This window comes from Epinephelus moara, chromosome 21, assembly GCF_006386435.1.
Source record: "Epinephelus moara isolate mb chromosome 21, YSFRI_EMoa_1.0, whole genome shotgun sequence".
Taxonomy (NCBI): domain Eukaryota; kingdom Metazoa; phylum Chordata; class Actinopteri; order Perciformes; family Serranidae; genus Epinephelus; species Epinephelus moara.
Window position 1 is genome coordinate 10,300,606 of NC_065526.1, and position 14,576 is coordinate 10,315,181.

General features: G+C 42.0%; 1 protein-coding gene across 1 annotated transcript in view; it reads left to right on the top strand.

Moving 5' to 3' along the window:
* The window catches only part of gpc1b (glypican 1b), a 100,128-nt gene extending 90,719 nt beyond the window's left edge, over positions 1-9,409 (top strand). Inside the window, exons 8-11 of the mRNA XM_050033326.1 lie at positions 1,898-2,026; positions 2,365-2,498; positions 4,233-4,408; positions 5,827-9,409. Of these exons, the coding sequence (XP_049889283.1) occupies positions 1,898-2,026; positions 2,365-2,498; positions 4,233-4,408; positions 5,827-6,035 (648 nt within the window). The 3' untranslated portion in view covers positions 6,036-9,409. The remainder of the gene's footprint in view (positions 1-1,897; positions 2,027-2,364; positions 2,499-4,232; positions 4,409-5,826) is intronic.
* Positions 9,410-14,576: the final 5,167 nt, after the last annotated feature.

Sequence of the window (14,576 nt, forward strand, 5' to 3'; positions counted from 1 at the left end):
AAGACCCAGTGTGTAGGATGTAGGGGCATAGAATGGCAGAAATGGAATATAATAAAATAAATATGCCTTACCCTAACCCTAACCCTTCTTTAGTGTAGGTATAATCACCCGAAAATAAGAATTGTTGTGTGTTTTCATCACCATAAAATGAGCTGTTTATATCTACATAAGCAGCAGGTCCTCGTCCACCATGTTGCCCGGCCATGTTTCTACAGTACAGTGGCCCAGAACGGAGAGACCAAACACTAGCTCTAGATAGGGCCAATTGTGTTTTCGCATTTTTATATTGACCACCACCATAGTTCAGTCAGGAACACTTTAGTCAAAGAAAACTTTATTTACATTTGCTGTATTATAGTGTGCCAGGGCTGACGTCAAAACCCGGAAGTTTAGCATCGCACTGGTTCCCGGAAGAGAAAGTGAATGTGATTTTTGCATTGCGTTTTGGATTATGTCAGAAAATAAGCTCTGTGGCTAACACAAGTTTATGATATTTACAGGTTTTGTTCAGCGAGATAATCTTCACATATGAACACCTTTCATACCGCATTTGAAGCTTAAATGCGATCGCCAGAAGTAAAAAGCTAACGTTAGGCTTTAACGGACTACATGACTACTCCACGGTCGCATGACTCTTGACGTCACCGCCACTAAGCTTTCAACTGATTTCGGCCGCTTTATTTTAAAAACATTGTATAATGGGGAAATCGGACTGTTTAAGCTAAATAAGAAGCTGTAATGGCGGACTGCCAGCACTCTCGCCTGTTCGGGGGTGATGACGTTTAATGTCCCCGACAGGGTTTGTAGTCGTATTGAGCAACTTGTTAGCAACCGCCTTTTTTACGACACGTAAAAGCTTCAAAATTCACAAGTAGGGTATTTACTGACATGTTTTATGTCGTAGAACAAAACCTGAAACTCGCTTAAGCTTTTGTTAACCACAGACCTTATTTGAGGCATTTTACCAAAATCCCATTCAAAAAACGTATTGACTTTTAGACGAGAGAACCGGAAGTGCTAAAAGCGCTAACGGAGTTCCGGGTTTACTGGCAAACTCTATATTAGGCGGTACGGCTCTGTTCTGGGGCCTCTCTGCCTTTCCTCGGGCCTACACAAAAAGCCTCTCCCACGCGCTTACCTGGAAAGCCTAAGGCGGAGAGAGCACACCTGTCTGCCCTTCCACGTGCAAACAAGGAAAGTCTGAGGCAGAGAACGCACACCTTTCTGCCCTTCCATGTGCTTACATGGAAAGCCTAAGGCGGAGAGAGCACACCTGTCTGCCCTTCCATGTGCAAACAAGGAAAGTCTGAGACAGAGAGAGCACACCTCTCTGCCCTTCCATGTGCTTACACGGAAAGCCTAAGGCAGGGAGAGCAGAAGCAAAGACCCCCCAGGAACAGAATAGAGCAGCATCAATGACTGGTTTAAATCACAGAATCTGTTTGTTTTGGAGGAGAGGAGACTGCTGCGAAAAATTCGTCTCCTAGTAAAAACCTCCTGAACATCTAGATAGATCATAAGTTATCAGAGAAAGGAGGTGAGCACAGATTAGCAGACGTTGGGCTGGCAGCATCAGAGAAACACTGATTTGTAATGTGAAACTGCTTTATTTAGTGTTGTTACCAGTTTGAGTTACCAGTTTGAATCACCAGGCCTGTTTGTTTTGAAGAAAAAGAGAGAATTCGGCTCTTGGTAAAAACCTCGTGAACACTGAAGGAATCTAAAGCAGTAGCTCACGCTTGGCACATGGGAGAAATTTCAGCTGGTTGCAATTTGCTGTCCTCACCACTAGATGCCTCTGAATCGTACACACTGTTCCTTTAATTCACCCCTCTCTCTCTTGTATCCTCTATTTATTGCTCATTCATTGACTTTTCTTCACTCTCTCCTGCCCCAGTTGTTCCAGGCATGTGGCAGCATCAGAGAGGGAGGAACCAGCAGCACAGGAGTGGATGTCAACATGAAGAGAGGGAAGGTTACAGTGGAGGACAGGTTGGGATCCAGCTCCACCAAAATGGACAGACTGGTTAGTATTTACCCGACTGAATCTGTGTCCTTGTTATTGCTCTCTGACGGCCTAATCCGGCCCTTTCATTGTGAAGGTTTATGACGCAAGAGCCATTGCTCATCATGGGCTATTAAACCTTTTTTGCTGTTCATTTCACCTTTACACAGACAACCATGGGGTGATTAGATGGGAATGAATGCTTGGATGGATGAATGAGTCAGATGACTGAGCACCACAGTTGGTTATTTAGGAAGCAGGAGTTTTTCTTATTCTTCCTCTTTGAGTGCACCATCATGCTGTGATTTTGAACAAAGCGTAAAAGCCTCACAATTTTGCTCTCGTCAACTCTGCCTCAGGTGTCTGATGTAACCATAAGACTGAGGGACATGCAGCCATACTGGGTTTCCCTCCCAGCTGTTCTCTGCAGTGACAGAGTGGCCACTGGAACAGGGGCAGAGGACAAGTGTTGGAACAGCATGAGCCGTGCCAGGTAAGGCATATAAATCAATAGAGACATTATTTCAGTGTTGGGCTGTAGCATTACTACAAGTAGCGACATTGATAACTTGTCTACATTTCTTCAGTAGTAGTGTGGTAGCATCCATAAAATTTACAAGCTAGCTCCGAAGTGCAGCAGACTTTTTTCTGCAGAGGTCTGGATAAAAGTTAGGACAATAGAACTGAGGATAAGTGATGTGACTGACGCCAGTGCCACACCGAGGGGAAGAAGCATGCCAGCATGACATCACATACTAATCCTTCAGTTTCTTCTTTTTGCTGCTTTGCTGTGGGCTTTTCTTGGCAAGACCCTCCCTACCCTGCCTCTGATTGGCTACATTACACTTCTTGATGCATCTCTCACGTGTCTTGTCCATAGACTGTATATATTTAGTGGATTTGCAGTGGACACCAGAGAAATAGACACAACAAGGGCCGAAAAAAGAGCTGAGAGACAGAGAACAGTATTAAGAGGAGGAGGGGGAGAGGAGTGTTATTTGCAGAACATGTTCATGCTCTAATGTCCCCCAAAAAAGAGAAGCTTTAATGTATAGAACTGAGGATAAGTAATGTGACTGACGCCAGTACCCATCATTTTTGGCATATCTTAAAAAATGCTGGGTACTGTGAGTTACTACAGAGGTGGTAAGACATCTGTTGCTAAAATTGGTGAAATGTGTTGGCATATCAAACTACAAATGTTATTAATTATAAATAAACAAGTTTCAACCATAAAATGTGATCAGGTTTTGGACCTTATACACGTTTGTGTCAGGGTTGGCTGCAGACTGACTTGGCAGAGATGGCTGCTATCTTGTTTTTACATGGACTGGTGTATTGTGCTCTGACTACCACTGCATGGCACAAAAAAGTGTCCACGGATGAGAACAACAGGCCTAAGTTGAGCAGAATGACGTATAAGGTGCAGTAAACCCAAAATGTGATGTCCTCATATGTGGACACAGGGTCTAGTGCATAGTGTCAGATACATGGCAGTCCTGGAATTTAAGCTCATATTGCATAGAGAGATCCTTCAACATACTTCTAGGGTTTCCACCATTATTTGAAATGATCATTGTACAGACCATACAAGCAGCACTGTTTTCATCTTTCTTCATTAAACGAAGCCACGCTTTAGACAGTTTCTTCCTCTGTGCCATGACTCCTTGTTGCAACTTTCCAGCAGTGTAGCGGCATGAGTTTGACCTCACTGTTTTGCAATGCGCAACTAAAACAAAACATGCTGGCATGGATAAAAGGAATTAATAAGCTCAGAGGCATATGATCCTGGTGGACAATTTGGAGCCAGTTCACAACTGGAACCAGTTCTCGATTCCCGTTACCACCAGTTTGCTGACTTTATGACTCCTCTTTATTGATGTTAATGTTACACGGCATTTTAGCTTATTACGGGAAACAGAAGACACAAAGTAAACACACTGTATCTTACTAAGAGACGTGATCGTTGTTTTCTGTCTGGTTTTCTTCTTCTTGTTTTCACACTGGTCGGCAACAAGCTTTTTACAGTGTAGGTACATATGTGCTGCCATTGTCAGTCTGGTCATCTAATGATGTCTTTGAAGCAACAGAAGGAAATTTAATGTGCTTTTATCCTTGCATTACCACTTTTTGACTCAGTGTCCACCATTGATGAAGTTACATAGTCTCCCATTAACTGTGCTGAGATTATGTGCTTCACTTGTTAATCAAATGTTCATGTGTTCAGGTACCTTCCTGAGGTGATGGGTGACGGGCTAGCCAGCCAGATCAACAACCCCGAGGTGGAAATCGACATCACCAAACCAGACATGACGATACGCCAGCAGATAATGCAGCTGAAGATCATGACGCACCGCCTGAGGAACGCTCTCAATGGCCAGGATGTGGACTTTCAGGACACCAGTGAGTACTTTTACTTTTATCATCACAGCCCACGACTTTCTGAAAAATAATTCACAAGAAACTTCATGCCAGATGACTCACTGATGATAAGAAGCTTTCTAACAAGTTCTAGATTAAAGGAGGTAACTCTATTTCTGTTCATCTGAGGAGGCAGCACACTTTTAGTTTAGCTCGAACAAACTCTATCGAAATGGCAAAAGCAGTACATTTGGAATTAAGATGAAGGTATAAAAATGCTTGGACTTAATCACAGTGCCTTTTTGAATAATTGAGGTCATATTTTTTGACCATATAATGTAAGTAACGCAAGATGATCCTGGTGGTCAAATTTCATCCTTTTTCTGAGGCCTGCACCTGGACAGAACCTCATATTTCCTGTTGATATAGTCATGCTGTATGTGGACAGTATGTTTGTATGAGTATGTGGCAGTGGTCTTAATATGTTAATCCAGTCCAATCCAACTTTATTTGTTAAGTACTTTAAAACAACCACAGTGGACCAGAGTGCTGTACAGAATAGATAAAAGACATAATAAATAAAAGGCTCACCTGAGGCATCAAAATTGCATATAAAATACAAATGAAATAAAAATAGAAGAAATTTAAAGGCATAAAACATAACAGCCATACAACAAAAACAATAAAATAAAATGAAATCAATAAAATCAACGTCTGACAAAGTGTCAGAGGCCAAGGAAAAGAGATGGGCTTTAAGAAGAGATTTAAAAACAGTCTACTTTAACCCCTAGGTTTGTGATAGTAGGTTTGATAAACTGGGCCAAGGAACCCAGATCTACAGGGGGGGGTCCCAGTGGTGCCACCAAATACCATCACTTCTGTCTTTTTATCATTAAAATTTAAAAAGTTCAGAGCCATCCAGGCCTTTATGTCGTCAAGACACTTAAGTAACATTTTGACAGAGTATGTGTCATTCTTAGTAAGCAGCACATAAATCTGACTGTCGTCTGCATAACAGTGGAAAGAAATACCATGCTTCCTAAGTATGGAGCCAAGCGGGAGCAAATAGAGAGAGAAGAGAAGAGGGCCTAGAACTGAGCCCTGTGGGACCCCACACGAGAGAGGAACAGAGGAGGATACAGAGTCACCAAGGCTGACACAGAAAGTTCGATCTGCCAAGTACAATCTGAACCACTCCAGTGCTATGCCCCTGATGCCCACCCACTGCTCCAAATGCGAGATCAGGATTTCATGGTCCACTGTGTCAAATGCAGCAGTTAAATCAAAAAGCACAAGAATACCACATCCACCAGAGTCAGTAGCTAAAAAGATATCATTAAAAACTCTTAAAAGAGCTGATTCGGTGCTGTGTGTGTGTCTATGAAAACATAAGCAACACCGCATGTAAACATGTATGTAAATTGTACCTGTAAATTCATATCCTGACCCTCTGTCTACAGGTGATGATGTCAGCGGTTCAGGAAGTGGCGTGTGCGCCGACGACATGTGTTCCCGCGGCCCACGCATCATTGTCCCCGTCACCGACCGGCCCATACTGTACCCCTACCCCCCAGAAAACAAGGAGGTGAAAGGCTCCAACGCCCACCAGAACCTCCCCTGCATCACCATGTACCTGCTTACACTGCTCATTTTGCTGCTCCGGCGATAATTGACGGCGGAATCTACCAACTGGGACTGAGTTTGGGACACGGAGGATGGGGGAGAGTCAGAAAGGGGAGGGAGGAGAAGTTGGGGGTTAGTTACTTTGCCAAAACTAAATAAGTATAAGGAAACAACAACAAAAAAAAATCACTTGGATGGACTTCCTTTTTGGTTTTGGATTAGAACAAAATGGAATATTCATAAATGTTTTGGTTCTGCTCTTTTCTTTTATTTCTTGCTATATTATGACACCATTAGAGCTGGTCTTTTCACATCTTCTAATGATTTGTTTCTGGTGTTTGGGTTCTCTGAGATTATATCTGTACCTAAGACATGTGTGAGACTATATTGCTAACAGTATGTTGGTGTTGACACCACGGGGAGAGGGAGAATGGGGCTTTGCAGCGGCGCTCAGATACATTTGTTATTCCACTCCTTTAAAACAGCACTTGTGTTAAGTAGAATTATTTATTTATCAATAACTCACAGCAGACCCCAGAGTGCTTTAAACACTCCCTGATATTTATAGAAAACAAACCACAAATGAAATACAGTATTGATGACTTTTAAAGGAGGATAATCTGGACAGCGCGACCCACCAGACCTCTTAATGCATTAAGCCTCGCAATATCATTACACTTACACGCAGTCTCTCACAGCGAGGATGCGAGCACTCGGCGTCAGCACTTTTCGCCGTTTCGTCATGTAAGCTGTAATAACAGCCGTGATCACATTCACGCCAACATGATCGTCTAATGTGGGAGTAACGTGACCCGTCCGCCACTCCATCCATCCAGCTCATCCCTACATTCCCCTCGCCCCCCCTCCTACTGGGGCAGATCTCCCTCTCTCAACAGACCCTGCTGGCTCTGTAGGATCAACTCGAGAGTCTGGTGTAAGCAAAACACATGCTGGTCCAGGCCAGGTCTCAGATGACAGCAGCTTCCCACTATAGAGCACTGTATGTGGAATGGGTGGGGGGGTGTCGGTGTAAGATTGCTGCCACAGCAAAGGATTGACAGTTTGTGATTTTGTGTAGCAGAACAGAAATGTACACAGAAGCAGAAACACTGCTGTCATGTAGCGCTTATTTTTTTTCCCCAGTATTCTTTTTTTCATGTGCACAGCAGAGTAAAAATATAATATGCATAATTTTATGTGTTCCCTGCAAAGGCCCAGTGCTCCTGTGATTAGCATCATAATTGCAACTAGCAATGTCATGCGTTTTTGTCTGATTGCAGCAATGATCCATATCACAGTAACAGCCACACCATGCACGTCTTTGAATCGTACTATTTGTATGGCAGACACAACAGTGTACATACTTTTGATTTCTTCTTTGTTGTTTTCTAGAGAAAAAAAAATAGCCAATTAGGTATCAAAATTTTATAACAGCCACATCATTGTATGCTATAACTCTCATTTCATTCGTCATCTGTCATAGTGTATCCATATCTGCCTTCCATTTCTCTGCAACTTTTCTATATCAGTGCCTCTTTTCTCCCCCCCACCCCTTACTCCCTCTACCCGTCTCCCCTGCTCATCAGTTATAATGACCTTTAAAGTGTTCCTCATGCTTCTACATGGTGGCAAGGCAATATGACAATGACTTAGTGCTTCATTATGTGTCAACCTTACCGGGAATGTTGCGGGAACACAGTGTTAGGCTTCCCCCCCGATGAGAAGCTTGCCGAGGAGGAAACAAATACCACGTTTTAATTCAAAGAAATGTCAAAGCTCTCATTTAAGAACGCTGTGTGCAGGATGATGGGACGACGCTTGCATGTGTGTATATGTATGTGCGTGAATGTGTCTTTGATTAATAGAGCAAAAGAGGGACAGACGACGGAGCCTGTATAAATCTTGTTTGGATGGCGCGGAAATGAAATGTATTAAAATGTACTGGGGTAGCATTGTCTGACTTAGTGCAATTCAGCTGACAGCGACGGGAGATTAATATAGCTCATTTTTCAAAAAATGGGATTTTCAACCTACTACTGTAATAACTCCCAATCTGTATTAGTGGTATCTTTGCTTGTCAGTATTGTATGTGACAGATACATTTCATTTGGAGGATGGAAAATGGACACATTTTAAAATACATCATCGCTTCAGTTACACACTGGGACAATCCACCATGATTCATTTTATGAAAAACAAAAAACAAAAAAAGCACCTAAAAGTTGATAATACTGCAGATCAGATTAAGTTGTCAAAAATTGAGAAGCACATCTGTTACATACTTACTGCTCTGAACATGGGTGAGGCTGTTGTCAAAAGTGTTAGCTGACATGTTACTTTGATCATTTCTTTTTTCTTTTTTTTTTTCCCCGACGCGCTTAAATAATGAATGCTATGTCTGCTGTGTGTATGTGTGTCTCTGTCTTTCTGTTAGTCCCTGGTTAACTGCCTGTGACTGCCTTTGACACTTTGTTTAGGGTTGGGGTCCATTTTAAAATTAAAAAAAGAGAGATATAATGATATTAGATGGTCCAGTGAGACAAAACTTATATACATTTTAAACAAAGAACAATTAGTAAGAGCACCACACGGGTTTTCTTTATGTGACCCTGTAGTAAAGTCTGAATATGAATGTGAAACGTCCACATTAAGCCCTGTAAAGAATGAGAAACGACTCCAACTGTGATGGTGACATTCCAATTCAAAGACGACTTGCGACTCACAACTTCAGTTTCAATGACTGCCTCACAATGTCATCGGCTGAAATTTGCACAACCCCCCCCCCCCCCCCACCCCCCACCCCACCCCACTCCCCCCCTTCTCTCCTCCTCCACCTTTTGATCTCATTAATTTGTTGCTCAAAGTCCCCCCTCCCTTTTATAAAAACCTGCACTTTTATGAGGCCAATAAATGGCATTGTCTGCACAAAGACATCACAAGATGGTCGATCAATACGCGAGTCAACACCTTCCAGAAACGACTATTGATTGGGGATGTGTGTATGCAGATAGATATGGCCCAGCAAGACGTCTCCTGTTCAACTGTGGTGAAAACAGTGTAAAAACAAAGCCCCTGTGTGTGAGAGGAGGCGGGAGAAAGGTTTGTGCACCTTAATCCTGCCCTCGTTCGTCAGGTGGCCGACATGCAAAGCTGGTTATCCAGCCATTTAAAGACGGCTTTGTTCTACACTGAATTGAACACGGGAGGAATTTCTTAAAGGTGCCAATTTATGAGGAGAAAAAAAGTACTTTTAATTCTCTTGTTTTTATGTACTTTGGTTTTGTTGTTATCAGAAATCTATGGAGAGTTTGTGCTTATGGTGAAGATAGATGCCAGAAAGAGGTTGAAAAATACAAATGTCTCATTTGCTGTTGTACCTGAAATCTTGTGTCAATTATATACATTGTAAGATTTTCAACACGCCTGTGTCCTGTTCTTTTAATGGTGGGTGTGTTTATATTTGTGTGTGTGTTTTTAACATAGACTGTATATAAAGATGAAAGGCATGACAGCTCCTCAAAAGTGAAGCCAAACCATTTTGATCGCCCCCTGGTGGCTGGCTGCAGTATAGGTCATAAACCCCGCCCCCTCCATGTTTGCAGGTGGGACATGGGCCAAACAAAAAAAAATCAAATTACACGTCAAATAACTTTATCCCAAAGATGTAATTGTCATTTAAGGTAGCTCTTATCATGCTAATGTAGGCCGAACAACACGGAAATGCACATACAATGGTGTGTGGCTGGTTCGATGTATTGGTATTTTTTAACCTGGATCCTATTTTCCAACATTTTGTGTCTTAAGTGACTAGTGGGAACAACATTTTTTGAAACTGGTCTAGTATTGACCAAGACCACTGCAGCCACGACTGCAAAACAGGCTACAGTGTCACCACACCGTCAATATACGTCCAATAAAACGTCTTGCTTTTGCCACTGACAGGCTCAGATTGTTATTCTGAATGTCTAACAACATTATGGAAAGGATCCCTACAGAGATAGACCTGATTGTTTAACCAGAAACAGCCCCAAACGTGCTATCGCCAAACCCACCAGACTCCTTTTAAAGAAATAGTAATTTTAGCATGTATAGAGCCGGCGTATTTGCACATCTAACTGGGTGAATCAAGGGTTCATTCAACCAAACCAGAGTTGGTGATTTTTAAAACAGTGGAAAAGACACACAAGATGGCTTTTGTGAGTTTTATTTTGCTTCTGTCGACTTTGAAGTGTGTTGTATGATGATAAAATTGCAGTTTTTTTAAATGCAGTCTGGTTGGTTTGACAACTGGAATTTTGGGGCTGTTTCTGGTTAAACATAAAGGATCTTACTCTTTAACAAAAAGGTCCATCTCTGTAGTGATCCTTTCCATAATGCTGTCTGACAATTTGTATAATATTTTGAACCTGTTAGTGACCAAAACAAGCACTTTTAGTTGATGTAAATTGATGATGTACAATTGCCCCAACTGACTCCATTACAAGCTGTTTCATCGCCGTCATCTGCAGCAGGTTTTTCCTCAATACTGGACCAGTTTCAAAACTTTTGTTGCCATTAGACACTTAGACACAAAAATATGGGTAAATAGGGTCCAGGTTGAGAAACCCCAAAGTTGCCCTTTAATGTTAAGATTTGTAGGTTAGGTTTGTGCAGGTTGGGTTAAGGAGAAGAAACATAGTGACAATGTATTTTAAAATAACTCAGTGTTCACTTGGTTTCACACAGGACATGGGGCCTCTTGGGTTAAGTCCTGTGTTTACCCATAGGGTGGTTGTAGTTAGACGGTTTGCCACTATGTCAAATATGCTTCAAAGTCTGGCCCACTTCCTGTTGGCCTGTTTTTGACAGAAAAAAAGATATTGCTTAATACTAACATCATCTGCACAACCTTTAAAAGGTTTTTATTCACAAACCACTTAACTCACACAAACACCACTCAGATCCATTATATAAAGGTTTCTTAGAAAACATCAAGTGTTTGCCTTTCTTCAAATTGTACATACCATCTGCCCAAACTGTTTCCCAGAGCACACCGGGGCACACTGCCACCTAAAAAGGGCCAATGCGCTCCAGTGATGATGTCAGAGGTGACAGCTGTTGTCTGGTGTTACCACAGAGAGAAAAACAGCCACATGTTCAGAGCACACTAAGTGCTTTGTCTTGTTTCTGTGTGTAGACAATGGGATGATCACCCCCCTCAGGATGGTTTTAACAAGGTGTACTTGACCGTGATCCTATGGGAGACTGAAATGTCATGCTTCACGTACAGCTCTATGTACAAAGTGCTTCCAATATGTGAACAGAAGCGAAGGACTTTGGGGTTTCAGTGCAGAGCTGCAATGTTTCCATGTCTGTCATGAGGTTGCAAATTATAGGAGTGGAAAATAAGGGAGAAAAATTCAACATGCAGTCTGGTCAGGGCAGACATATTTAACCAAGAGTATGAATATTAAAGTATGTCACAATAAATCTCAAGTGCCACCCTATCTGCCTCTAAGCACTGCCAGAATACGCAGAGTCTGTCCTTGCAGGTCGACCTTCTTCACACCAGCGTCTGTTTGATGTCACAACACTGGGACTCGAAGACAGACTGTGTCCGAATAAATTGTTTTTAAAATCAGTCTTGTACTAAATATATTTCTACTCAATGATAGGGTGCATTTCGCTCAGTGATAGGGTGCGTTTCTCTCCCTACAGTGAGACAATTGTATTATTCAATTTCACTGAAATTATTAGTCATCTCTCTGCAGTCCTCTCCCCTCAGTAGCTGCTTCTGTACACACATACGGGGAGGCACATTCTCAGCTATCGATTATGCTTGAAGCTTTTCACCTTCTCCCTCACTCAAGCTCGCGCGCACAACTGCCCAAATGCGCCCAAGTTATTCTCAGCCTTTTGGCTTTCAGCTTGCCCTTTGGTTCACAGCACTTTTATGAGCCACTGCTTCACAAACCTTACATGGTCTCCGTATTCGAAATATCAGCTCAACAGGGCAAAACACTTGTCAATAAAATCTCCTCAGCTCAATGCGCCCTCAAGTGCCTTTGCCTTCCAGCTCCATCATGTCTTACGCTAACATGCGACCGGGGTTGAGCTCTCAATATCTCATGAAACCCATTAAAATATATTATTCTTAGACATTTAATGATGCGCTCCATAAAATTTTGAATACATTTCCATTTCAGCGTGAGAGCAACTCACAGGGTTGCTGAATTAGTTAAAATAAATCCCTGGAGAAGTCGGAAAAACTGGCTTTATGTCTTATTCTCTCCTCGGCAGCAGGTGCCACAATAAACCTATCAAATCTTTTAACGCTAGGTTACAGTAAGGGAATGTCAGCAAAAATAAACATGGTAGTTGGGGAAGTTATCCTATTGTCTTAGCTGCTTTATCCCATCTATTTGAATTGGGATTACACAAAGAATGCGTGCGGGTTTTTACATCAAAATGCCAAAAATTCAAAGAGACAGATCCCTCTGCTGTAATTTCTAACATCAGTGTCAAGTCTGGGAGTTGGGCTAAAAATAGAGGCTGTACTCCATCTAAATCTCCCTACATGGCTGCAAATGTGCGCTTTGCTCTTTTGCCTTATCAGACATATTCTCTCACCTTCTTTGATCTGCCTTGTAATTGAACTAAAGCCTCCTGCCCCCTCTCTGATTCCCCCCCTCGCTCTCTCTAGTATCGAGCTGTTATATAATTTTACATCAGTACTTATATTTGAGATCAAGGGCTTCACATCATTGTCTCTGTCAGATGACTGAATATGAGATGGGTCAAACTACAGAAAAAAAAGCTCACACAGATTCAGTGCTCCCTCAGGTTGTACAGTGCAAATGCACATACTGCCACCCAGTGGAGACAGAGGCTTATTACATGTTAAGGAAAATGGCTCAAAATGCAAGTTGGGATGAAAGTGATGGGTTCTTTATGACATGAAACTCAACAGCAGTGTCACTTTCCAGAAATCATGACCCAGTTACTCAAGATAATCCACAGACCTTGTTGTGAGCAGTTTCATGTAGGAACTATTTTCTTTTCAGTTCAGTTAAATTTTATTTATAAAGCCCAATATCACAAATCCCAATTTGCCTCAGGGGTTTTTACAGCACACAATATCCCTCTGTCCTTGGACCCTCACACGTACCGAACTACACTTACCAACCGTATCACTGTGCAGAAGGAAGAGTGCATCTACTCATGGACGAGAGGCTCATGTCAGCGCAAGATGTAAACATTGGGCCACCAATTAGCTTACCTGGTAGAGCAGACACTCCACGTACAAAGGCTTTGTCATTGCCGTAGCAGCTGTGGGTTTGATTCCAATCCACGCCAGATCTCTGGAAAGAGACATTGCTGTTGAGTTTTTTCAAATGTATTTCTATTTTTGGCACTTTGAGCACCATAAGCCGAGTGCCATCTTGACCTACTTGACTTATTCCTGTAAGCTCCTAGGTGGAGCATAGGGCCGCAATCACACCCTGCCAATGGACTCTGTTTAGGGCAGTTTCCTTCAGCTGGGCCCATGTCTGTCCAGTTGTCTTTGTCTCACTCTCAACTGATCTTCTCCAGGTCTGTTTGGGTCTCCCCACTTTCCTCTTGCCCTGTGGATTCCAGTCAAGTGCTTGCCTTTGTGATGTTATCGGCTGGTTTGCGTAAGGTGTGTCCAATCCACCCCCACTTTCTCTTCTTCACATCCTGGCTAATGGGATTCTGATGTGTTTTTCCCACAGGCTGGCATATCAGGCCACCTGATGTTCAGGATGTGTCTAAGGCAATTGTTGATGAAAGCATTTGTTGTTGTTGTTGTTGTTGTTGTTGTTGTTGTTGTTGGTGGTGGTGGTGGTGGTGGTGGTGGTGGTGGTGGTGGTGGTGGTGCCAAGTGCCATCTAGCTCCATCATATTCAAGACAAGGCAGACATCTTTATGGCTGATATCGCCAACACTCGGCAACTCACACCAAAACAGTCTAGACTGATAAATAGCACTACAAGTAAGAACTAAAATTTTTGATTTTGGGGTGAACTGTCCCTTTAAGATTGTGAGTTATAGGCTCTTATTGTTTATGATGTCAGAAGGTCTAAAAGGTGACACAAGAAGAAATACTATATGACAGTTTGGTTAATGGGATCTCAAATCACCACTTTTATGTTTTAAACTATTTTTAAATGTTGCATTTCTTGTATAACAGATGTTATATGAAGTTGTATCATTATTATTATTATTATTATTATTATTATTATTATTATTATTATTATTATTATTGTTGTTGTTGTTTTTATAAGGTTTTCACAGCTTGGTAATGACAAAGACTCATTAGCTGTTGCATTTGTTCAATATATTGAAAAGTACTAGTCTGGGGCCGTTTAGTGGCCGTTTTGGTAAGGAACCGGAACCAGGGCGAGAGAGACAGGATCTGGAATTCGATGGATGCGCCTTTCCGTCAAAATAAAAGCACGAAGCTAATAAAAATGCGGTGAAACTTTTTAATTTAAAGAATATAATTTACAAGAAAGGCCCCAAGCCATTAAGTTAACCTTTTTCTTTTATTGTAAATCGATGGTGCGCCAGAATTTAAAGTTTTACT